The sequence below is a fragment of the Cololabis saira genome, chromosome 6 (genome assembly GCF_033807715.1).
Source record: "Cololabis saira isolate AMF1-May2022 chromosome 6, fColSai1.1, whole genome shotgun sequence".
Lineage (NCBI taxonomy): Eukaryota > Metazoa > Chordata > Actinopteri > Beloniformes > Belonidae > Cololabis > Cololabis saira.
This window is the reverse complement of record NC_084592.1, coordinates 22,735,014-22,757,787: the sequence shown is the minus strand read 5'-3', so window position 1 is coordinate 22,757,787 and position 22,774 is coordinate 22,735,014. Positions and strand designations below refer to the sequence as shown.

At 42.2% G+C, this 22,774-nt stretch overlaps 2 protein-coding genes and 2 non-coding genes across 4 annotated transcripts; 1 reads left to right on the top strand and 3 right to left on the bottom strand.

The window, feature by feature from the left end:
* Positions 1 to 2,617: 2,617 nt before the first annotated feature.
* Positions 2,618 to 2,690, bottom strand: trnar-ucg (transfer RNA arginine (anticodon UCG)). Its single transcript has one exon. It is a non-coding gene; the product is annotated as a tRNA-Arg (tRNA).
* Positions 2,691 to 3,892: 1,202 nt separating this feature from the next.
* On the bottom strand, positions 3,893 to 3,966 carry trnat-ugu (transfer RNA threonine (anticodon UGU)). Its single transcript has one exon. It is a non-coding gene; the product is annotated as a tRNA-Thr (tRNA).
* A 2,964-nt stretch (positions 3,967 to 6,930) lies between these two features.
* Positions 6,931 to 13,528, bottom strand: LOC133446033 (tubulin alpha chain-like). Its single transcript, XM_061723720.1, has 4 exons — positions 13,389 to 13,528; positions 9,665 to 9,887; positions 8,581 to 8,729; positions 6,931 to 8,189 (listed from the first exon to the last, which is right to left on the bottom strand). Exons 1-4 carry the CDS (start codon positions 13,389 to 13,391, stop codon positions 7,215 to 7,217), a joined length of 1,350 nt encoding a protein of 449 aa, XP_061579704.1. The 5' UTR covers positions 13,392 to 13,528; the 3' UTR covers positions 6,931 to 7,214.
* A 6,529-nt stretch (positions 13,529 to 20,057) lies between these two features.
* On the top strand, positions 20,058 to 22,133 carry LOC133446034 (tubulin alpha-1A chain-like). The gene is made up of 4 exons (XM_061723721.1): positions 20,058 to 20,094; positions 20,346 to 20,568; positions 20,803 to 20,951; positions 21,147 to 22,133. Exons 1-4 carry the CDS (start codon positions 20,092 to 20,094, stop codon positions 22,116 to 22,118), a joined length of 1,347 nt encoding a protein of 448 aa, XP_061579705.1. The 5' UTR covers positions 20,058 to 20,091; the 3' UTR covers positions 22,119 to 22,133.
* Positions 22,134 to 22,774: the final 641 nt, after the last annotated feature.

Genomic DNA, 22,774 nt, shown 5'->3' with positions numbered 1-22,774 from the left:
AGGTTTCCGGAAACTCCAGATACAGAATAGCAAAGTGAAGCCTTAGGCTTTAGATTGAAAGCTTACTTCAGTAAATCTGCAACAGGGGATTACCACTTTTTTAAGGATTTCTGCTGATGTTGGAGGTGCTGAACATTGTTTTGCTCTAAATAGAGACTGACAATGACACACACACCTGCCCCTGCCCCGGCTCCTGTTCCAGCTGTTTGAGAGATGGTGTCTTCGGGGTACCAACACTGATCCTGGCATCTCTTCAGAAGTCTGTGTGTCAGTTTGAGGGATACTATTTGTGGCTTAACCACAAGGTCAGTGCTGATTGATTTTATTATTTCATGGGTTTATGATTCTTCTGCCACTGACTCACCTGATACTAAGACCCCGTCCACACGTAGCCGGATATCTGCGGATATCTGCTAAACCGGAGATATTTTCCTACGTTTTGACCTGTCATCCACACGAAAACGCAAATAAACGAAGGTTTAAAAAAACTCCGGGCAATGTGAAGATTTTTGAAAACTCAGTTTATGTAGATGCGTGTAGACACACACAACCGGAGTTTTGCGTTTTCGAACGTCACATTATGCGCCAAAACAACAACAAATCTGCTCTGACGTGCGACTTTTGTTAACTACAGAAAGATGATGCAGCATCTGTTCTCCAAGCTATTTATTAAATAAATGGTCTCTGGTCTTGACCACCGCTTACTGCGTTACACCGACGCAGAGGCTACGCCGTAGGGTACGCGGCGACGCGCACCCTACGGTGCCCGCGGAGCCCCGGTGCCCGCGGTGCCAGCTGCGCCGCGGAGGTACAGCTTCCCGGGAGCCGCAGACGATCTACAGGTTAGAATGCTTATGAATGTGGTCGAAAACGCAGATCTTCGGTTATGTGTGGATGCAAATTTTTTTATAAACGGAGGGGGGAAATATTCGTTTTTAAAAATACCCGGCTACGTGTGGACGGGGTCTAATGTTAATGCTGCTGGGTTATCTGACACCAGGATTTAGTCCAGACGTCCCAGGAGTTGGACTCATCTGTCCAGTGGCAGGGAAATGAAAGTTCCTGTCAGCCACACAGATTACCAGAGCAATAGTTGTTGTGTTTGTTCTGCTTTACCAAACTTATCTCAAGAATCAGATCCCCTCACTCGATTCCCCCTTACAGGTGCGGAGATGCTGGGAGAAAAAATGTCTTTTACTCAGGGATATTGGGGGGCAAAAGACGCTGATGGTTATCAAAAGATTGCTGATGTGACTGGTTCGATCGGGGCCTGTAGTGTGTCCATTCCTAATCATTCTGGTTCTATTATTAGAGCTTAAAATGTTACTGTGCAGTATAACAACAAGAAGATTTTTTCACCAATGTTTTCAATTAATCCCACGATTCACAAGGTTCCTATGTGTTTCTACCGACGGTGCTCCTCAAATGATCTGCCGTTGGGAAATAGACTCACTAGAGTCTAGACCACCTTTTTGCAAGGCAAATTTACCTTTGGGTACAATAAAGTTGAACTGAACTCAACTGAACTGAATAGTGTGTGTGATCTTGTCGGACTTGCCACTTGAGGAACACACATGTGCACACATGATACATGCTTCCATGGGGCTCAGGAGGTTTAAATGTCATGGTTGAAAATCTTTGAGTTGTTGTGGGGTTAATGATAATCCGCAGGTCCGGCTACCCACTTCAGATGGATTTTGTTGTTCACAACGTCACGTGTGTATTTGTGGCAGCCATGCTTACCAGGTTTTGCCTCCAAGGAGGTGTAGCACGTGTTATGTAGCAAAACTCCTTCCACACGTGGGCATTTATGATAAGTTGTCGTACCATCACACTAATTATCTACATTTTTATTCCAGCACTCAAGTTTCTTAGTGTGATCTTTTCAGCCACACTCATCGTATTTCAGGGGCGAAATTCCTTGAGGGTCTCGTTCCTTGGTTAACCGTTAAATTGGCTCATCATATTGACGTTTTAGCTCTGATTCTCGAACATGTCACAGAATTGACCTCTGAGGGTATGCACGCTTTCTCAGTTGAAGAGAAGGCCATGTTGCATTCCAGAATAGATGAGCCTTAGATCATGTCTTGGATGCCCAAGGTGTGCACCGAGTTGGTAGAAACATATTAAAGAGTATTTAATGGGTTTTATCACAACAGCGGAAATGTTGTTACATTGCACACAGTAATACTTTCCTTGTAATGATTGTAAACTTGTAGAAGCTTTAAACTGAAGTTGGAGGAAGAGCATTGTAATATTTCAGAGAAAAAGGTTAATTTGATTTGATAGTAAACAGTTATCAACACAATTGAAAATACAGATCTGCCTCTAAACTGGATTAACTGTCAACCACTTGAATGTCTATTAAAAGAGGGGGAAGAAACAATTACATATGAACATTGTTTTATAGTATTCAACGTTGATCAATAGCATTAAAAGGTTGTTAGTTATTTGATGGCTTGGATCAACGGGAGAACAACCTCGGTCTTCAGATAAGATCCCCCCAACCATCATCAAACACAAGGAGTCTTGCACAGTTTGCATCAGAGATACATCTGTGTTTGTGATGGAGACCTTGTTCCATGGTCATAAGAGCATAACCAGGAATACCTGTCTTTAACCACAGAGGGACTTGAACCCTCAATCTTCTGATCCGAAGTCAGACGCCTTGTCCATTAGGCCATGTGGTCCTCCTGTGACTCTGCTCTCTGTATGTATATTCAGTTATGGCACTTTTGCACTAGGACTTACTCGGCCCGACTCGGCTCGTCACGCCTTTACCCGCCTCTACCCGTGTGTTTTTCCACAGCCAGGGGAGAAGTGGGCGGGTTGTGGTGAAGCTGCTGTGACGTACTCGATTGCGCAACCGCTTTGTTCATGTCGGCGCTGATCAGAAATCAGCTGGAGCCGCGAGCGGCTGAGAGTAAAACAGCCCGTCTACATCCCTTTTTTAATTCTCTCGTCAGTCACCAGGTTTATGAACATCTGCACCTCAGAGTTTTATCACCAAACAGACGTTTTGCGCTTTATAATAAAATCGCTCTCGAAGCGGGAGTCAGCGCTCTCGCGCTGACTCCCGCTTCCTGATTCAAACGTTTGACGGCCCCGCCCCCCGACCAATCAGTGGCGCGGAGGGTGGTGACGTCGGAAATAGTCCCGGCTCAGCCCGCAAAGAACCTGGCCAGAATGGTTACAGAAAAAGTATCGCCTTGGAGCGGCTCTACCCGTCTCAGCCCCTAGTGCAAACGTGCAAGACGGGGCTGAACCGAGCCAAGCCGGGCGAAGGCGGGACTAGTGCAAAAGCGCCATTAGACACGTGTTGTATGTCATCCATTCATTCATCCATTATCTATACCCGCTTTATCCTCTGCAGGGTCGCGTGGGTCTGCTGGAGCCCATCCCAGCTGATTTCACGCGAAAGGCAGGGGTTCACCCTGGACAGGTCGCCAGTCCATCGCAGGGCTATGTCATCCATTGCTTTACAACATCCTCTTAGAAAGAGACCATAGACCTGGAGAGGTTTGATAATGACAACTGTCATTGACATTGGAATGAACAGAGCTCTCTCTTTGTACCCACTCCTGACTGGATCAAAGCTTTCTCAAGTACCCCTGGCAGCGACGGTCAGCCAACGACTGTTCACTGAGGAGCAACAATAATCATCTCAATATGAATGAGAGCTGTTAAAATGTCAGGAGAGTTCAGTCTGCTTTCTAGTGCTTAGGAAATGTTAGAAGAAGCACTTGCTACACTGAGAAACACTGTAAGTGTTGACAAGCAGTTTCATCCCAAACATTTATCCAAACATGTGGAAAACCCAGAAATTGGATACATCTGTGGTTTTAAACCACAAACAGGAGTTACATCCTTACTTTTGTGTTAAGGAGTATAAAGGCTCTGCTGGGATTTGAACCCAGGATCTCCTGTTTACAAGACAGGCGCTTTGACCAACTAAGCCACAGGGCCAACAAAAGATGTTTTCAACTTGTTATAAAAACCCTGTTGACACAGAAGTTCGTTCTTCCTCTGGAGCAGCTTTATTCCACCTCACTGTGATATATTTAGTACAAAAAACCTGTTCCACTACTGTCCTCCCTTTATGTGAAGTGTGTTTGTGTGCGCGCTTCTGTGTATGTGTGTGGTGTCACGGTTGAAGGAGAGACAATGTATAAAAAGATAACCGTACACTATCTTTAACTTACCAGAATGAAAATGCAGGGAGCAGACTCATCGAAATCGGGATACTGTGGAAGGTTATGTTTGGTCGTCTTACAGCCGCGATCCAAGCGAGCCGACGACTCTTAAGCCTGAATTATGGTTCTGCGTTAAATCGACGCAGAGCCAATGGCGTAGGGTACGCGGCGACGCGCACCGTACGTCTGCGTTGGTGTAACGTGGATCCATAAATCAGCCTTTAGTTATCTCAGATGCTTGGTCTCCGTGGCTCTGCTTCCAAGTAGGAAAGCAGTGAAAAGTTACACCATTAGCGATCTTTTCCCCACGTCTGTTATGTGTGGAGCTGCTGCATCCCACAACACAGCAAGGGTTACCATGATTTACAGAATAACGGAAAGTAACGATTACAAGTAAAACAAAACGAAGGGGGAGCACATCTGTACACAGTGCGCAGGGGTCCGAAGAGCAGCTAATGTAGCATCGGAAATGGCGGGTCCGCCAAGTGATGACGTCAAGACGACCAAGCCCTATAGACTGTTAGAATTTGTATTATGGCAAGAAAAAAAGAAGCTAAGTAAAGAAAAATGAGTGGCCATCATTGAAATTAAGGTCAGTCAGTCTGAAAAATTGGGAAAAAAAAAAGTGTCCCCAAGTGCAGTCGCAAAAACCATCAAGTGCTACAAAGAAACTGGCTCACATGAGGACCGTCCCAGGAAAGGAAGACCAAGGCCCAGTCACAATACACCCACTACCCCTACTTTTCACCCCTACCCCTAAATTTTGCACGTTCCCGTGAGTGTAGTGGTCTCCCAATTCCTCTTTTCATCTAGGGGGAGTGCGGAAAACGAGTGCGAGTGGTTATGAATCTAGCCCTACAGAGCGAGGGTTTTTGTAGCAAGACGTAGCATGCAAAATTTAGGGGTAGTGCTGAAAAGTAGGGGTAGTGGGTGTATTGGGACAGGGCCCTGGGAAGATTACAAGTGCCCTAAAATTTGTGGCTTCTTTTTTAGGGGTAGTGGTAGTGAGGGAGGGCTAGTGGTAGAAAGTAGGGGGTGTATTGGGATTGGCCCCAAGAGTCACCTCTGCTGTGGAGGATAAGTTCATCCGAGTCACCAGCCTCAGAAATCGCAAGTTAAGAGCAGTTCAGATTAGAGACCAGGGGCCTCATTTATAAAGCTTGCGTGCACACAAAACAGGGCTTGAAAGATGCGCACGCCACCTTCTACGCAAAGGTTGGGATTTAAAAAAAAAAACGAACGGAAAAATGTGCGTATCTTTACTCAAAATTTGATCCCAGCGCACAAACATTTTGAAGATATGGGGAACTGGCGACGCAGACGGTGAGGTGGTGAAATGAAGTTTCTGTGTTTGAAGCACAGCTCCCGCGGCCAGAAATCAGATTCTGGCAGGCAATCACTTTTTGGCACGACACTGAGAACCTCCTCGTCACCCACCGCTTCCAACGGGAGAGTGACTGAGGACATAACAAATAAGTGCTGGGCCACTTTCCTCTTGGCCTCCACCTTCAGATCGCACCACTTTTTTATTTCTGCCACAGATCTGTCCTTGGCACTCACAGTGTTTACAGCGCAGCAACGACGTGCTGCCACTCACTCGCTTTCTTTTTGCAAGTGATGCCACCCACTACTGTGACCACCAAATAATATCTGTTTTCCTGGCCTCCACCTCATCCACAACATCTCGATCTCGGTCTCCGTGAAATTTAGTGGCACGGTGGCCTGGCTCGACACGTCTCATTCATCCTGACGCGCAGCAGAAACAGGCTGCAGGAAGCCTCTGCGCATGCTCAGCAGGCTCATTCATATGCTAATACAGTCATCAAGTACTTTGCATTGCCCACTCTTGGTAAAAAGTGGGCGTGTAGAGGGCGGGATATGAGGCGAATTCACGTGCGCAACCTTCCAGCTGGACTCTGATTTATAAAGCGAACATTGCATGCACACGGTTTTATAAATCAGGTTTTTCTTTGTGCGCACGCCATTTTCGTTTTTTGAGCGCACGTACACTTTTAGTATGAATCCTCCGCACTCTTTTATAAATGAGGCCCCAGCAATGCCACCCATTTCTAGCAGCAGACAAATCTCTAGAACAACTGTTAAGAGGAGACTGTGTGAATCAGGCCTTCATGGTAGAATAGCTGCTAGGAAACCACTGCTAAACACAGGCAACAAGCAGAAGGCTATTTGGGCTAAAGAACACAAGGAATGGACATTAGACCCGTGGAAATCTGTGATTTGGTCTGATGAGTCCAAATTTGAAATCTTTAGTTCCAACCACTGATGCAGGGGTGTATATTTGAATTTTGAGGAGGATATGTTACCTTTAAGAAAAAAAAAAAAAAAAAAAGTACATGCAGTCAACAACTGACTGAAATTTTATAGTAAACAATCACACAATGACAAGTCTGCTGAAATACTGTAATTGTATTGGATGGAAACAGCTTCCTCTTCCCTAAAACTACAAGTGATATTCTTGGTTACTGAGCAATTAAAAAGTGAAATTTAAACAACGATGCAATACAATGGCAAAAATCCATTCCTCAAATTGTTCCAATTCTGTGTTGCTGACATTCAATTTTAGATTAGTTTACATTTTCTAATTACAGTAACTTTACTGAAAATTCTTTTCATAGACATGTGTCTCTTACATAAAGGCTCACAATAATTATAAAGGATACATTTACCTTTGATCAAATATTTGAAGTCCAACACCAAAAAATTACAGACACGGATGTATATTTTATAGGATTTATTGAGCAACACCACGAAGCAAATTCAGGCCACTGAAATTTATAATTTTAATACAAAAACAAGAAGACACCCAAACCGGCCAAAGAAAGAATTCTGAAGGGAATAAAAACACAACTTAAGACCCTACATTCATGGCAAACTTAAAAAGTTAAAAGAAAAGCATATCTCTGAATTTGAAACGAGCATACCAAATGGAGGTTGTTTTTCTAAATAAATACTGTAGTAGCTAAGATTAATGTTTTCCCTGAAAATAACAACACAGCCCCTTTAATATTCTTCACCTTCCTCATCTTCTTCAAATGAATCAATCCCCACCTCCTCATAATCCTTCTCCAGGGCAGCCATGTCTTCTCTTGCCTCGGAGAACTCTCCTTCCTCCATGCCCTCTCCAACATACCAGTGGACGAAGGCCCTCTTGGCGTACATGAGGTCAAACTTGTGGTCCAGTCGGGCCCAGGCCTCAGCGATGGCTGTGGTGTTGCTCAGCATGCACACAGCTCTCTGCACCTTGGCCAGGTCTCCTCCAGGAACCACAGTTGGAGGCTGGTAGTTGATACCCACCTTGAAGCCTGTGGGACACCAGTCCACAAACTGAATGGAGCGTTTGGTCTTGATAGCAGCAATGGCTACATTGACATCTTTGGGCACCACGTCACCACGGTACAGCAGACAGCAGGCCATGTACTTGCCGTGACGCGGGTCACACTTCACCATCTGATTGGCTGGCTCGAAGCAGGCGTTTGTGATCTCGGCCACAGACAGCTGCTCGTGGTACGCTTTCTCGGCTGAAATGACGGGCGCGTAGGTGGCAAGAGGGAAGTGGATACGAGGGTAAGGCACCAAGTTGGTCTGGAACTCTGTCAGGTCAACATTCAGGGCTCCATCAAAGCGGAGTGAGGCTGTGATGGATGAGACGATCTGGCTGATAAGGCGGTTGAGATTGGTGTAGGATGGGCGTTCGATGTCCAGGTTCCTGCGGCAGATGTCATAGATGGCTTCATTGTCCACCATGAAAGCACAGTCAGAGTGCTCCAGGGTGGTGTGGGTGGTCAGGATGGAGTTGTAAGGCTCCACCACTGCTGTGGACACCTGAGGTGCCGGGTAGATGGCAAACTCAAGCTTAGACTTCTTCCCATAATCAACAGAGAGTCTCTCCATCAACAGGGAGGTGAAACCAGAGCCGGTTCCTCCACCAAAGGAGTGGAAAACCAAGAAGCCTTGGAGACCGGTGCACTGATCAGCCTGTAGGTATGAAGACATAGTTACAAAACTGGTTTCTTAAGTTCCAAACTCAAGATTATTATCAGATGTGCATGATAATGGTACATTTCTGTTTAGATGATTAGAGTTGATTCTGCAACCTTTAAATCATTCACTTTCTTTCTGAATCTAGTGCGAAGGAGTGTGACGGGCTGATTTGAGCTGTTTTACTTGAAGTAACACACATACAGAGCCGTAAATGGTTGCTCACTAGATGTTTGTAAAGTATTTACAAAAGGACTGACCCATGAGTGGGCTTTGAATAAAAGTTCTTGTGTGGGACTGAACGATTTTAAAGTTGTTTAAGAGCATGGCTTCATGAAAATGAGCTTCTGCCATGTAAAACATGGAGATTACGCTTCAAGTGCCTTACCAGTTTGCGGATCCTGTCCAGGACAGAGTCAATGATCTCTCTGCCGATGGTGTAGTGACCTCGGGCATAGTTGTTTGCCGCATCCTCCTTTCCTGAAATCAGCTGTTCAGGGTGAAAGAGTTGACGGTAGGTTCCTGTTCGGACTTCATCTGAGAAAGGTCAACGGAGCAGCAGTCATGAATACCAATTCATTAACTTTTTATTTGAGAAGGTACCTGAACTATAACACTTTGAAGAGAAATGAGTGTAGGAACTATAATAAGTTCTCATAAGTAGCCCTTTACTACAAATTTACTTTCAACCACCTTCTTTAAAAAAAAAAAAAAAAAAAAAAAAAAAAAAAAAAAAAAAAAAAAAAAAAAAAATCACACAGTGACTACGTTTACATGCCGTCAAAATTCGGGTTATTGCTAATATTCTGGTTACTGAAACATTCAGAATATTCCGTTTACATGCGTGAGCAAACAGGGTTATCCCTGTATACATGGTAATTAATCATTCAGGATATCTGGATCAAACCAGCGACGCACGGAGAACGTGAGAGAACGGAATTCCCGTCATTTCCACTTTTTCTTCCTGTATCCAAATTCAAAACAAATCCTGCTTCGCGCAACCTTTCGCTCACCTTCTTGTAAATCTCACTATCCCCGTACTTTCTACCGTCTACAAATGCCAAAATGTTCATATCCTTCATCACATTTATGAAGTGATTATTCTCCTCCTCACTCCAAAAGTGTGGCGTGGTCTTGCGTTTTGCCGTGTTTAGAAGTACTTCCTGGACTCAAAAGACCAGGATTCCTAGCGAACAGAGCATGCGCAGAAAACAAATTCATGTTCCGTTTGATCGGGATATTCCGTTTGGCGTTTATATGAACGAATATTCGGGTTTTAAAAGGAGTAACCCAGGGGTAATATTCGGGTTTTTAAAAACCGGAATATGAGCAAATTCGGGTTATTCAAAAGGGGTTATTGGTGTTTACATGGCCGTGCAAATTCGGGGTATTGCCAATATTCGGGTTTTAAAAGGGTGCATGTAAACGCAGTCAGTCTCAATCATTAAAAACATGAGCTCCACACTACTGACCAATGACAGTCGGCTCCAGGTCAACAAAGATTGCCCGTGGGACGTATTTCCCAGATCCAGTCTCACTGAAGAAGGTTGTGAAGGAGTCATCGTGGCCACCGATCGCCTTTTTGCTCGGCATCTGACCGTCTGGCTGGATGCCGTGCTCGAGACAGTAGAGCTCCCAGCAGGTGTTCCCCATCTGAACACCGGCCTGGCCCACGTGGATGGAGATGCATTCACGCTGAAAGACAGAAAGAAAGAAAGAAAGCTGAGCAAAATGCACTGAAGACATCAAACCACAAATTGTGGTCAAGCGTGTTTAGCGCCAAACTAGAATCATCCACAGTTTCAAAAAGGAGTCATTGATGAAGTCTGCCACTACGGGGCAGCAGAGAAACACTAGCGATGGAACGAGTTGCACGTATTTGCTGCAGCTGTCCCTGGATTTCATGTGACTGATGAGCCCCTCTGAGCTCATGAGGCTGTTCATTAGCTGAAACGGAGGCTGAGTTCAGGGAACAAATGAGCATTTGCTATTTATGCAATGAAGATGACCTAGTTAAAAAAGGGACACTTGTCCACTGGCTGGACCATAGGAGTCCTATATCAACCATGCTGTGTCTTATTCAGGTCATCCATACAACAGTAGCCAACTATATATTTCTGGATAATCATTTGTGTAAAATGATTATGTACAAAAAAGTACTTTAAAAAAGTTTGTTTCATCTATTACATCCTGCTTGGATTGCAAAAACAAGGGTATGTTAATCTTCTGTAGAAAGTCATTACACTACCACACTTTAAATTCATACTGAAGGAAAACAAGGAAGCCACATTTTCCTCCTGCTGATTGATTGTGTGAGACACAACCTAATTATTTCTGATATGTCCGATACTGACACGAGTTCAGACCAGAGTGTAGCAGAACTTTTGTTGAGATAAGGTCACATTTTTTCCCACTCTTTTCCTTTTAGTGGTTTTGTAGAAATGGCCCAAATATTTCTGCCAACCAAAGATGATCATTTTAAGCCTGTTCAGGATTTTTATAAGAACAATGATTTCCCAGTTTGGTCAAGAACACTTTTTTTAAATTAGGGTTTTATAGTCAACTATCACTTTTTAGTTGAGTGAAGGACATCCAAACATTTAGCAGCATCACCTCCTTTAAGAAGTTAAGGTAATCAATCAAGTAACTCAAACTAAACTGATACATTGGTCAAACTCTTTTCTACACTCAGGTAGCAGGATCAATTTCAATATCATGATTTAGGATTAAAATACCACTTAACCAGCCCACTTATTTTAATCCCAGTGCATACAGCTGTGACAACCTGTCACATATGGCACACTTGGTTTTCACCTTCATACATGTCAGGCTGCTATTTTTACGCATCCCCTGACTTTCTTCTTTTCTGTCATCAGTTAGTGCTGAAAGCCAGACCTTTATGAGGTCTGCTAAATATTATCAATCCAGTTTTCTTTTCTCCAAATATATTTACATTTAGCCAACGTTGAGAAACAACGGTTGTGTTTTTCTCCTTTTTCAAAGATGACCCTCCATGACTTCCCTGCATTTTGTAGCTGAGCAGAGCTATTTTGGTTTCCTCATGCTAACCTGACACTTTGGTGCAAGGGCTGACTGTTGCTGTAAACACTTGACAGTCAGCACCCCAAACAGGGGCTGTTGCCAAGTATGATTTCAAAACCCATCTGCCTAAAGTATTTGTCAAAACTATTTTGGAAGGCGATTAGTGCGATTTAAAGAAAAAGAAGCCCCACAAGCTCAAATATGAGGATGTAGTTTGGGGCTAGATTAAAAGACAAAAGCTTTCTCAACCGATCACGCAACTATTGAGTCAAGCCTGTCAGGGTGTGTCGGGGTGTGTCTGTGTGTGGCCGAGGCAAAATACATGTCTGAGGTGTGACCGCACCGACTTGAGAAGCCAGTTTTGTTAGCAACTAAAACTGGTTGAAATTGGTGCTCAGGATCCTGCTGGAAACAGGGAGTGAAGAGAGAATGGCGAAAGAGAAAAGCAATTTGTTAAAAGCTTTTTTGGGTCAGCAGTCATGGGAGCAGACATCCCTTAATGCCCCATTGTTACCATATGTGGTTTAGGGGGAAAAAAGAACTGAAATGTATCAAAATCTGCCATGTGGATACAAACCTTTGTTGCAACCAGTGCTAAGATGTCTACAAGTCAGTCAGACATAATATTTTGTACCATCATTCATGTTACTCCATGGCCCAACCCTATGCACGTGCATAGTCAACCAAAACATCCCCATTTGGTGGATTCCCAGGGATCATCGAGAACTGTATTTAAGGTCCTATGAGGAAAATATGTTTTGATTCCAACAACCTCAGAATGTTATTTCACAGCATCTCCTTCAAAACATACACTCATAGCTATACTAAACACTGTGACTAAAAGGATGATGTCAGGTTCTCAGAAGGCAAAACAATTTGATGAGAATATTCACAGTGAGGACATGTTGATGAATCAGAGTTCTGTCCACGCTCTCTTTCTATGGGGGTGCACAAGCTCATTACTGGCCCCACTGAGGTAGTAGTAAATTATGGAAAAAGGGGGAAAAAAAAGACATGTTATCAACGAGGTTGACAGCTTGTCTTTTTTTTTTTTCCGAGCTGAAGATGCAAGGTTAGCCGAAAGGATGGACAGTGCTGTGACATGTTCTGTCAGGAAATGCAACGCTAGACCCAAAATTCCTCACAGTGTTGACAGCTGGCTGTTATAACATGCACCGAAAATTCTGCTGCCAAGTTACTTTTGTCCATCCATAACAAGTTTGAATGTGTCCTTCTGTGCTTGTAAAACACAGCCCACTCACACTGATTGTATGTCTTTTCTACCTTGAACCAAGGACAGCAAAGCTTGTGATTACTTCAAGTCTGCTCTGTTTTCATTGTATTCTTTAATACGTATACCTATATCTCTTTGGTCTTTAGGGTAACTTTCCACTTTAGAGCCAACGTCTGAACTGATTGATTGGATCCATGCAGGTGCACTGCAGCACTGCAGCTAGCAGTGTACTCAGTAAACACTGACAGCATTTGGTTTTTATAACCGAATACACGCCATGTTTACACTGCACAATGCAAACAGAACACCGAGGTCGTGTGCGTTTGCTCAAGTTCCCAACAGGGAGACAGAATAATAAAATCATATATCAGAACTTTATTGCAACATCTTGACACAGAGTCCAGAGACCAAGGTGTTACTCTCTGCTGTTGCAACTTTGAAGGTATTGCTGAACAGTGAACTTGTGAAATATGTTAGAGATGCATCCCCCCCCCCCTACTGGGCACGTCATCCCTTAAACATTACATTCACCACACACCTGTACTCTGTTAGGAAGTGACAATTATTATAAACATTTTGAGGAAAGAAAGAAATCATTTTTTATCTCAATTAGAGAGAAAATGCAAAAAATTGCATCATCTTGGTTAAATTTGCCTTAATATGTTGTATCATGCTGTGCTGGAAATGTAGATGGATTATCCAGACAGCAGCCGGCTCAACTTTACAGCGAGCCTCTGAGGGAAAAGGAGCTATTTCTGACAGCAGTGGTCCTGTTGTAGGAGGCCACACAGGGAGCAGATGAGGACGGCTGCACCACAATGTTAACCTAAATTATTTCAAATAATGAAAGTTTACTCAGACATCTAAACACATTTTGAAGCAAGAGTGTCTTTAAAGTCAGTTGAATGAAACATGCTTACCATTGTAAAATCTCAGTGCAAATGACCTCAAACAGAAGACTTTTCTTAGCTGGTTGTGGGTTTTTCTGCAGCCTCTCCCTGCGGCCGTCAACGTGGTCCGGGTGAGTAAGTACTGTCAGGTGGGCGAGCAGCCGCAGTGCTATAGAGCTGCAGGCCACGCCCACCTTCACGTGAACGAGCCTGCGCGCTCGCGTTGACACCTTTAAAGTCTGAATTATGGTTCCGCATTAAATCGACGCAGAGCCTACGGCGTAGGGTACGATTTTTTTATTTATTTTTTTTTCAAATTCTGTTTATTGATTTTCACTCTTATAACAAACATACAAAACATACATAACAAGCCCAAAAACACCCCGCCCCCTCCCCAACCTTCCCCCCAGGGTCCTCAGCAAAAGTACTCAACAGAAAATATGTGAATACATAAAATAACCAGTAATAATAATCAAAAGTAAAGAATACAATTAAAAAAAAATAAATAAATAAAAAAAAAAAGATTGTCCATAAAATGTAAAAAGGGTGACCACATGTCATTAAATTCTCCAACTTTACCTCTTAGAATGTATGTTAATTTTTCCAATACTAGGTGTGAAGACATCTCTTTTAACCACTGGGTGGAATTAGGACTCTGAACATCCTTCCACTTCAAGGCTATTACCCTTTTTACTTGTAATAAACAAAAATCTATGAGCTTCCTTTTCTTTGCATTTGCACCAAAGTCTTCAGGGTATGTAACAGACATAATCTAGGTTCGACAGGAATTATACACTCTGTTAATCTGGAAATCAGGCGAAGGGTATCTTTCCAAAAATCCTGGAGTTTCTTACATTCCCATATACAGTGAAGCAAGGTACCTCTTTCTATGTTACGTTTAGGGCAATTGTCTGGAATGTTGGGATTAAAATGATTTAGCTTAACGGGAGTAATGTAGGTTCTAAAGAGCCATTTGTATTGTAGTAATCTGCCTCTCGTGTTTATACTCTGGGTTTGGGCTAGATGACAGGCCTTCTCCCATTCTTCTGTGGATATATCTAGTTGTAGATCATTCCTCCAAGAGAATGGGAACTTTCCTGCGAACCGTTTAAAAGTATGTTATATAGCTTTGATAATTGGCCCCTGCCCTGTAAATGGTTAATTGTAAATTGTTCAATAACAGATAATGGCGGTTCCTCGTAAATTTTACTTTGAGCATGGCGTAGGGTACGATTGAATGCGGAACCATAATAAGCCAGTACATTTAAAACAGGTGTTTTCACTAACAACCTACCATCTACCTGCAGAGGAGCTGGTTTAGTATTTGGTTGGAACAACTGCTGGACAGGAATTTTACTTTATGGCACCTGGATTATACACCTCTGGTCAAATTCCATGTCTTGTTTGACCTGATTTAAGGCTGAGTTATGGTTCTGCGTCAAAACGACGCCGTGCCTACGCCGTAGGGTACGCCGTCGCTGACGCGTACCTCTCAGAAATTGTAATAGCCAAATAAACATGATTCTGATTCTGAAATGCTGTGGACACTCCTATGTATATAATTCCTATAATAGAGCCTAAATGAAAACACAAAATTAGATTAAAGCACATTTATTTATTTAAAATATTTTCAGTTTATATACAAATGAATTGTCTTCAAGTGAAACATTTACATTTTCTTTAAGTTGTCATTTTCACTCATGTGGCTCTCTGGCATTAATGACTGATGACACAGAGACGCATGTTTCTGCATCTCCTCTTTAGGAAAGTAAATTTGGTTTCCCATTTTTTAGAGATATTTACACCAAGTCTTCTTCTTTTTTGTCAGAAATATCTTCTCTCGGTACATCCCATATATATATATGTATATATATATATATATATATATATATATATATATATATATATATATATATATATATATATATATATATATATATATATATATATATATAGGTATGTCTATGGTTACATCCATCCATCTCTCTGATTTGTTCCGAGTTCGCTCCCGTTGTCGCCACTAATCTCGCGAGAACTACCATCCAGGCTACAGCAGGTGGCAGTTCTCGCGAGGCTAGTGACAATTCAGTTTGCTGTTTAAAAATGATTATATGATAAAACTGGAAATTTACGGGAAAATACTAATACGGGAGGGCGGCGGGAAAGAGGGGTGAAATACGGTAGTTTCCCGGCCAAAACGGGAGACTTGACAGATATGGTGCCAATACGAGAGGGACAGTTTTATTATGAAGGACAATGTGGGTCATTAAAGCAGTACGTTTCTTGGGGTCATGCAGGAACGTAAACCTTAAACCAACTCAACCTTTATTTCAGTTCATGTGATGGCGCTTTCATATTATCGACGCTAGAGGTCGCAGTTGTTTCATCCAAAGTCTTCGTAAAGTTTAAACGGGTACACTCCATAAACTTAGATGTGGTGATTGTATCATACGATCACCACTTGGTGAGGACATACAGTATGTCCTCACGAATGTCTTTATAAAGAGATGTGAGATGTATGCCTAATAAAGTGGCCACTCCCACAATGAGTCCAGAAACAGTATTATTATATAATATAACCCTTATATTCTGTTAATTTCAGGTTAAACAATGTTGTGTTCCTGGTCAAAAAATGACTGCTCTATTAAGAGTCATCATAAAAACTGTAAAAAAAAAAAAAAAAAAACATACATAATTTGTTGCATTGGTTTTTTAATCAATTTATGTTCTTGTAAATGTTACAGGTTTTTAATTTCTGTCTGTTCTTTATGGCCTGTATGCCTCATTTATCTGAGTTTATGCATCTTAAATTTGATTTCTAAAAACCATAATTTCTGGATTATTTTGACTATAAGAAATAATCAGATGAAACATATTATACTGTTTATCTCAAACTGCTTTGTGTGAAAGTTCCCAAGGACATTTGTTTTATACAGTACGGTCACAAAAAGCAACACTTGTTGTCAGAAGTGACCAGAAGATTTTATTTGTGTACACATAATATTATCCCAACAATACACTACAATTTTATAACATTCAAAGATCAATGCCTTAATACATTAAAGAACAAATAAAAATAATATTCAAATTTTCATCAGTCTATCAGATGTGTTCTTGCCTGATAACAGAAAAAAAGGAAACCGATGAATAATCAGGCTTCTAAACTTGGTGGAGGGAGTTAACTCAAACTTCAATGTGTTTTGTCTCATGCACATGTTGGACATAAATGCACAGGTTTCATATGTCTTGCAGGATTCTTAATAGGCAACTAGCTGTTAATATCCCTAAATAAAATATATGCATTGCATTTATGGCACATTATGCTTGTTTTCACATCTATTGGCGCATGCAGGCTGCACCTCTTCCGTTTGTGACCTCTCTCTCTTGCAGCAAGTGATTTTGTTGACCTTGTGTCTCTCTCACCAATCCTATTGGCTGGTGTTCAGGGGAAAGTGTTGGCATTGTTGAATATGGGGTGCCAGCATAGCCTCCCCTTGAAAAATGTACTGTCTTCCTCTGACAGGAGTCAGTAACCTGCAAAGGTGCAAAATGTAGATAATAGCATGAATAGATACTAATGATAGCTCATGTTTTGCATGATGAATCAAAGCGTCACTATAACTAATCACATGTAAAACATATGTTTACACATTCAAATGGGTAGAACCGACTCAGTGTTGTTCATAAATGTGTACTCCACCAAAACCAAGTTTCACTTTTATCGTGCAGTTCAAACAATCTCATGAGAGAGAAGGAATACATGAAAAAAAATCAACATACCTAATCGAGGTTGTTAACTCCGCCTTTCTCCCTGTTGTAATCTGGGATGGGTGGATCCCGTCGGTAGGAGAGAGACTCTGTTGGGCAAAGATTCCTGCAGGGTGCCAAGCAACCCAAGTGGTGTGTGTGTGTGTGTTCATTTGAGTGACGATGTACTTGAGGGATGTATTTGAGCTCAGGTTTTTACACTAACTGTATTTCCTTCATTCATTTCTATTGGCCGGTCATTTTTGACTGGGAACGCCCGGTGAGTGTGGTAAAGTTGAACAAAAAGCACAAAATTGTATGCAGATTAATATTGAAATCCTCTTTGTGGACAAAGTCATGGAGTCTTAGCTCTGATCAAATTAACTACTAATTCTAACACTTTTAAATCAGTCAAATTTGACCGGAACACAACATGAGGGATTCAGGTCTCCCCACACTGTAGTTGAGGTAATAACATTGAATGTTTTCAAAAACAAACACTTGTACTTTTATCCATGTATTGAACACGCTATGATGTACTTCACAGTGGATAAAAGTAAGTGGGGAAAAGCACCATGCTAATAAGTTAGTTGAAGTCAGATGGTCCAGTTGAGGTGATACATTTGGATATGGATATGTATATGGATACCTGCAAATCAGTCCAGTTATTAATCATCTCTGTTTCTGTCTCTAAGGATTGGTTGTTGGGAGAGATATCACTTATCACAGAACTTCAAAAGGAAGTATTATAGAGAAACTATAGCTCATTGTGAAGGACCAAGCTGGTTAAGCACAAGGACGTGAAGATTTTAAAGAAAAAGAGGGTTTTATTACCAAAATAACAAGATGGGCCCTTAAAAGAGGCCCAAAATAAAGCAACTAAACAATAACAGCCACCGCACTGAAACAAAACCAAACTGACCTAACACCGCACAAAAACACACAAGGAACTTGGCTGATCAGACCAATGACACACAGGGATAAAACACTAAACATTGTTAACAAATGACCTACACATATAATCCAAACAGTGAGAATACAATGAACTTAAATTATAGTGAATATTTACACAAACAACCCATGATTTCCCCCCAGGATGTAGCAGCCCTTGGTACAGTCCCAATCGCCTTAATTTCTGGCAGCTACATCCTGGAGTCTCCAACATCCCCTCAGCCGTGGCTCGCCACATCAATAAACCATAAAGAAACAAAAGTTGAATACACAAAGTAAACCAAATGAGCGTGGTAAAAATTGAATTTGTGCATTTCAACACAATATAAATAAAGGTGTGAACAAAATAAACCAAAGTGTTGGTGCTTGATGTTACTGCCATCTATAGCCGTGGGGCTGCAGGTGCAGCCATCACACTCATACATAGCTGAATTTTGCACAACTATATCATATGACATCATCATATATTTTTCTCTCCTGGTCTGAATCTTATGTGGTTCTTTATTTTCTTTACCAGCTGTAGCATTATTATGGGCTGTTCTTAAAAGGCCAAGTTGTGCAGCACTGAGAGAAGCTATGAACGAAGGACCTACGTATACTCTTGTACAATTGAAGTGGGTCACCGCTTTATGACTTCGGGAATACTGCTGTAAAGGCAATGGTGGTGAGATGTGTGTGATTTTTAGTGATATTTCAACTTAAAGGACATGAAAGTGAGCTAAAGATGAGCGTTTATTATGCAGTAGAGCACAGCAATAATAATACTATGGTTTAAATTGACAAAAAAAAATTGACATTCAATATGCCTCAAATCAACCAGGATTTCTTTTTACACTGAGATACAATGATTTTAACTTCATATTTACATCCAAAATGTATTGATCTCTTCCTGTTATTAGAATTAAAGATGGTGAGACCAGGAAGGGATTTACAGTATGGGTGAATTACTGCCGCTGCAGCGTTTTGTTGTAAAAACAGGAGCTTACTGAGTCAACATTCCCCCTTGGTCTGAATTCCAGTTTCATATTTGCTGCTTTCTGACCTTGAAAAGCTGCTTGACTTGTTTTAAATCCGAGCACAATGCTGTGCCTTACGGCCACAACAGTCTATCAGCAGTTTAGGTTTTGCCTGCCAACAGTAAAGGACAGCTACTTCAAAGCTACAAAGCATTGTGGGATAGATAGAGAACAGAACTGTAATCTTGTGACTTTAAAGCAAATTGCATTCAAATGGATGTCGAGGTTTGAATCCCCGACAGGACTCAGGGAATGTTCTTTAGCAGATTTTTGCATAAGTGAAAAACAATCCCAGATAGTAATTCATTACACAAATCAGCAGAACCCCTTATGAGGCAGGTTACATGTATCATGTTTGTCATTCTTCAGGGTCAAAGGAATCAAATGTGAAGGAGGAACTAAGTCACTTATAAAACACAATTTCATGTTTGCTTTTTGGAGTCCTTTTATCCGTGGAAGGGACACATAGATGGAGCCAGCTCATGCATCCGTTCATCCAGAGATCTTCTATGAACCATGAGAAATTCAACACTTAAATCCTCATGGGAATCTTCTGTTTTACCAATCTGTCAAAACTAAAATGACACTTAGATCTCTCCTGGCTTGTATTTCATCGTAGATGCTGCAACTGAGAAGCTGTCTTAGAGTGAGAGGTGTTTCTTCTGACTTTATCCTGCCATAAGCAGCTTCATAAAACCACGACTCAACAACTGCCAAGTTTAACTGCTTTAGGTCACCCTCCCCTCCTTTAGGGTTCCGCTTCTGCTTTTTGAAATATGAGGTTCATGAGCACAGGTGCAAAACACAAGTATTACACACAATGACTAGGGTGGTGACCTCCCTTGGCATTGTGTGTGTGTTTGTAAAGCGGTTTCTCTTATCATTGTCCCTTTTGAGAAGTTCTCTGATTTCAGCTCAGATTGACTCCCAGGTGCCGTGTATAAAAGCAAAGCAGCTCAGCTGTTTTTCTCTCACTTCATCTTCTTTCTGATACCTGGACATTGGAAAAAAGAGAAACCATGGTGAGTTTAGGATTTTCAAAGTGCTACTTTACTGATCAGCATTGATAAGTTGGTGTATTACTTCAGGATTAAGTAACATTTTCATTCAACCATGATGTAATAAATGAAGCCGAAGTTCTATTGTTTTTGTTTTGTTTTTTCTTTCTTTTTGATCTTTATCTACCTCAAAGAATGACAAGTGGTTGAGTTAAATTTCATGTAGCAGAAAGACGCGCTTCTGGTCTTTGAACAGCATCGCTCCCTCTCTGCAGCGTGAGGTTATCTCCATTCATGTGGGCCAAGCTGGTGCTCAGATTGGCAACGCTTGCTGGGAGCTGTACTGTCTGGAGCATGGGATCCAGCCAGATGGACAGATGCCCTCTGACAAGACCATCGGGGGAGGAGATGACTCCTTCAACACTTTCTTCAGCGAGACAGGGGCGGGGAAGCATGTTCCCCGAGCCATCTTTGTTGACCTGGAACCAACTGTCATCGGTCAGTGCCAAACTTATACTCAATGATATTTATATTTCCACGAGAGTATGACATTAGCTTTGACTTATACATACTTAAGATTCTTTGTAACTGCATTATTTTTGTTAAAGTTGCACTAAGAAAATGCACAGCACAAAGACAGACACGGTACTGAATTGTGAGACATTCTTTTGATAGAACTGTATTTCAATGTTGGGATTACTCCATCAATAACTTTATCATTATATCATCCAGATGAGGTGCGTGCAGGAACTTACCGTCAGCTGTTCCACCCTGAGCAGCTAATCACAGGAAAAGAGGATGCTGCCAACAACTATGCCCGAGGACACTACACCATCGGCAAGGAGATCATAGATCTTGTTTTGGACAGGACACGTAAACTGGTGAGATTTTGGCGCTATTGGTTTTATACATGGATTTCAAATGTACATGATTTTGTAGAAATGTCTACATCATTTTTGGCTTCTCTATCAGAGAATAGAGATGAAAGTGCTGAGCCCACATGTAGTAACCTTGCTTTGGCTTGGTTGACAAAATTGCTTCATTAATATTTATGGATAATTGATTTTTTTCCCCAGGCGGATCAATGCACTGGCCTGCAAGGTTTCCTCATCTTCCACTCCTTTGGTGGAGGAACCGGCTCTGGTTTCACCTCCCTGTTGATGGAGAGACTCTCTGTTGATTATGGGAAAAAGTCTAAGCTCGAATTTGCCATCTACCCGGCACCTCAGGTGTCCACAGCAGTGGTGGAGCCTTACAACTCCATCCTGACCACCCACACCACCTTGGAGCACTCTGACTGTGCTTTCATGGTGGACAATGAAGCCATCTACGACATCTGCCGCAGGAACCTGGACATCGAGAGACCAACTTACACCAACCTGAACAGGCTCATTGGCCAGATCGTCTCATCCATCACAGCCTCACTCCGCTTTGATGGAGCCCTGAATGTTGACCTGACAGAGTTCCAGACCAACTTGGTGCCTTACCCTCGCATCCACTTCCCTCTTGCCACCTACGCGCCCGTCATTTCAGCCGAGAAAGCGTACCACGAGCAGCTGTCTGTGGCTGACATCACAAACGCCTGCTTCGAGCCAGCCAACCAGATGGTGAAGTGTGACCCGCGTCACGGCAAGTACATGGCCTGCTGTCTGCTGTACCGTGGTGACGTGGTGCCCAAAGATGTCAACTCCGCCATTGCAACCATCAAAACCAAGCGCACCATTCAGTTTGTGGACTGGTGTCCCACAGGCTTCAAGGTGGGTATCAACTACCAGCCTCCAACTGTGGTTCCTGGAGGAGACCTGGCCAAGGTGCAGAGAGCTGTGTGCATGCTGAGCAACACCACAGCCATCGCTGAGGCCTGGGCCCGACTGGACCACAAGTTTGACCTCATGTACGCCAAGAGGGCCTTCGTCCACTGGTACGTTGGAGAGGGCATGGAGGAAGGAGAGTTCTCCGAGGCAAGAGAAGATCTGGCCGCCCTGGAGAAGGATTATGAGGAGGTTGCCGCTGACAGTATGGAGGAGAATGATGGAGAGGAGTACTGAGTTGATTTAATGATTTTAACCTTAACATTTCTTTCTGGTTTCAAAATTGAGCATTTATGTTTATCTTTTCTTTGGTGAGTGAAAATGTATCAAATATAAATATAAACAAATAATAATAGCAGCAAAACCACAACATGAGTCAGCAGATTAGATATTTTATCCCAATATGACGACCATAAAATAAAAAAGAAGTTGTGCATATCTGAAACTGTTGTACTGTTGAAATTGTTGTACACATTCAATAAAAACATAACTACTATTAGAGTACATAGCTTGTACTCTAATAATTTGTAATCGTACTAGCTATAAACCCTGCATTTACATTCAGACCAAATTAACATAATTTTTTGTCATTGTTTAAAGTTATTGTTTCTGCATTTTTTCCTCGGTGAGAAACTTAGACCAAACCCTCTCCCCCGTGCACATCCCCCCACCGTATCCTCTTCCATAAGGAATGCGAGTTATGAAAGGACTTCTATGTCAGTTTGTATATACTATTCAGCTGTGACTCTGTGAGAACAAGAGGAAGAGAAAATGACTGGCGAAATCACTGGCTGGGGTTGTTTGTGTAGCCTAGCTCTTACTCAGACAGAGGCCTGCCCTGCAGCAACAATAGGATCCCAGTCCAGTTACGTGTGAATCCCTCCTCTGTAACC

Bases quoted from the DNA above. Each gene is read 5' to 3' on its own strand.
- LOC133446033 (XM_061723720.1), bottom strand. The intron at 8,730-9,664 runs GTCAGTAGTGTG...GACCTTTCTCAG, and splicing joins CCTGGAGCCGACTGTCATTG to ATGAAGTCCGAACAGGAACC. The intron at 8,190-8,580 runs GTAAGGCACTTG...TCATACCTACAG, and splicing joins TGGACAGGATCCGCAAACTG to GCTGATCAGTGCACCGGTCT.
- LOC133446034 (XM_061723721.1), top strand. The intron at 20,569-20,802 runs GTCAGTGCCAAA...TATATCATCCAG, and splicing joins CCTGGAACCAACTGTCATCG to ATGAGGTGCGTGCAGGAACT. The intron at 20,952-21,146 runs GTGAGATTTTGG...TTTTTTCCCCAG, and splicing joins TGGACAGGACACGTAAACTG to GCGGATCAATGCACTGGCCT.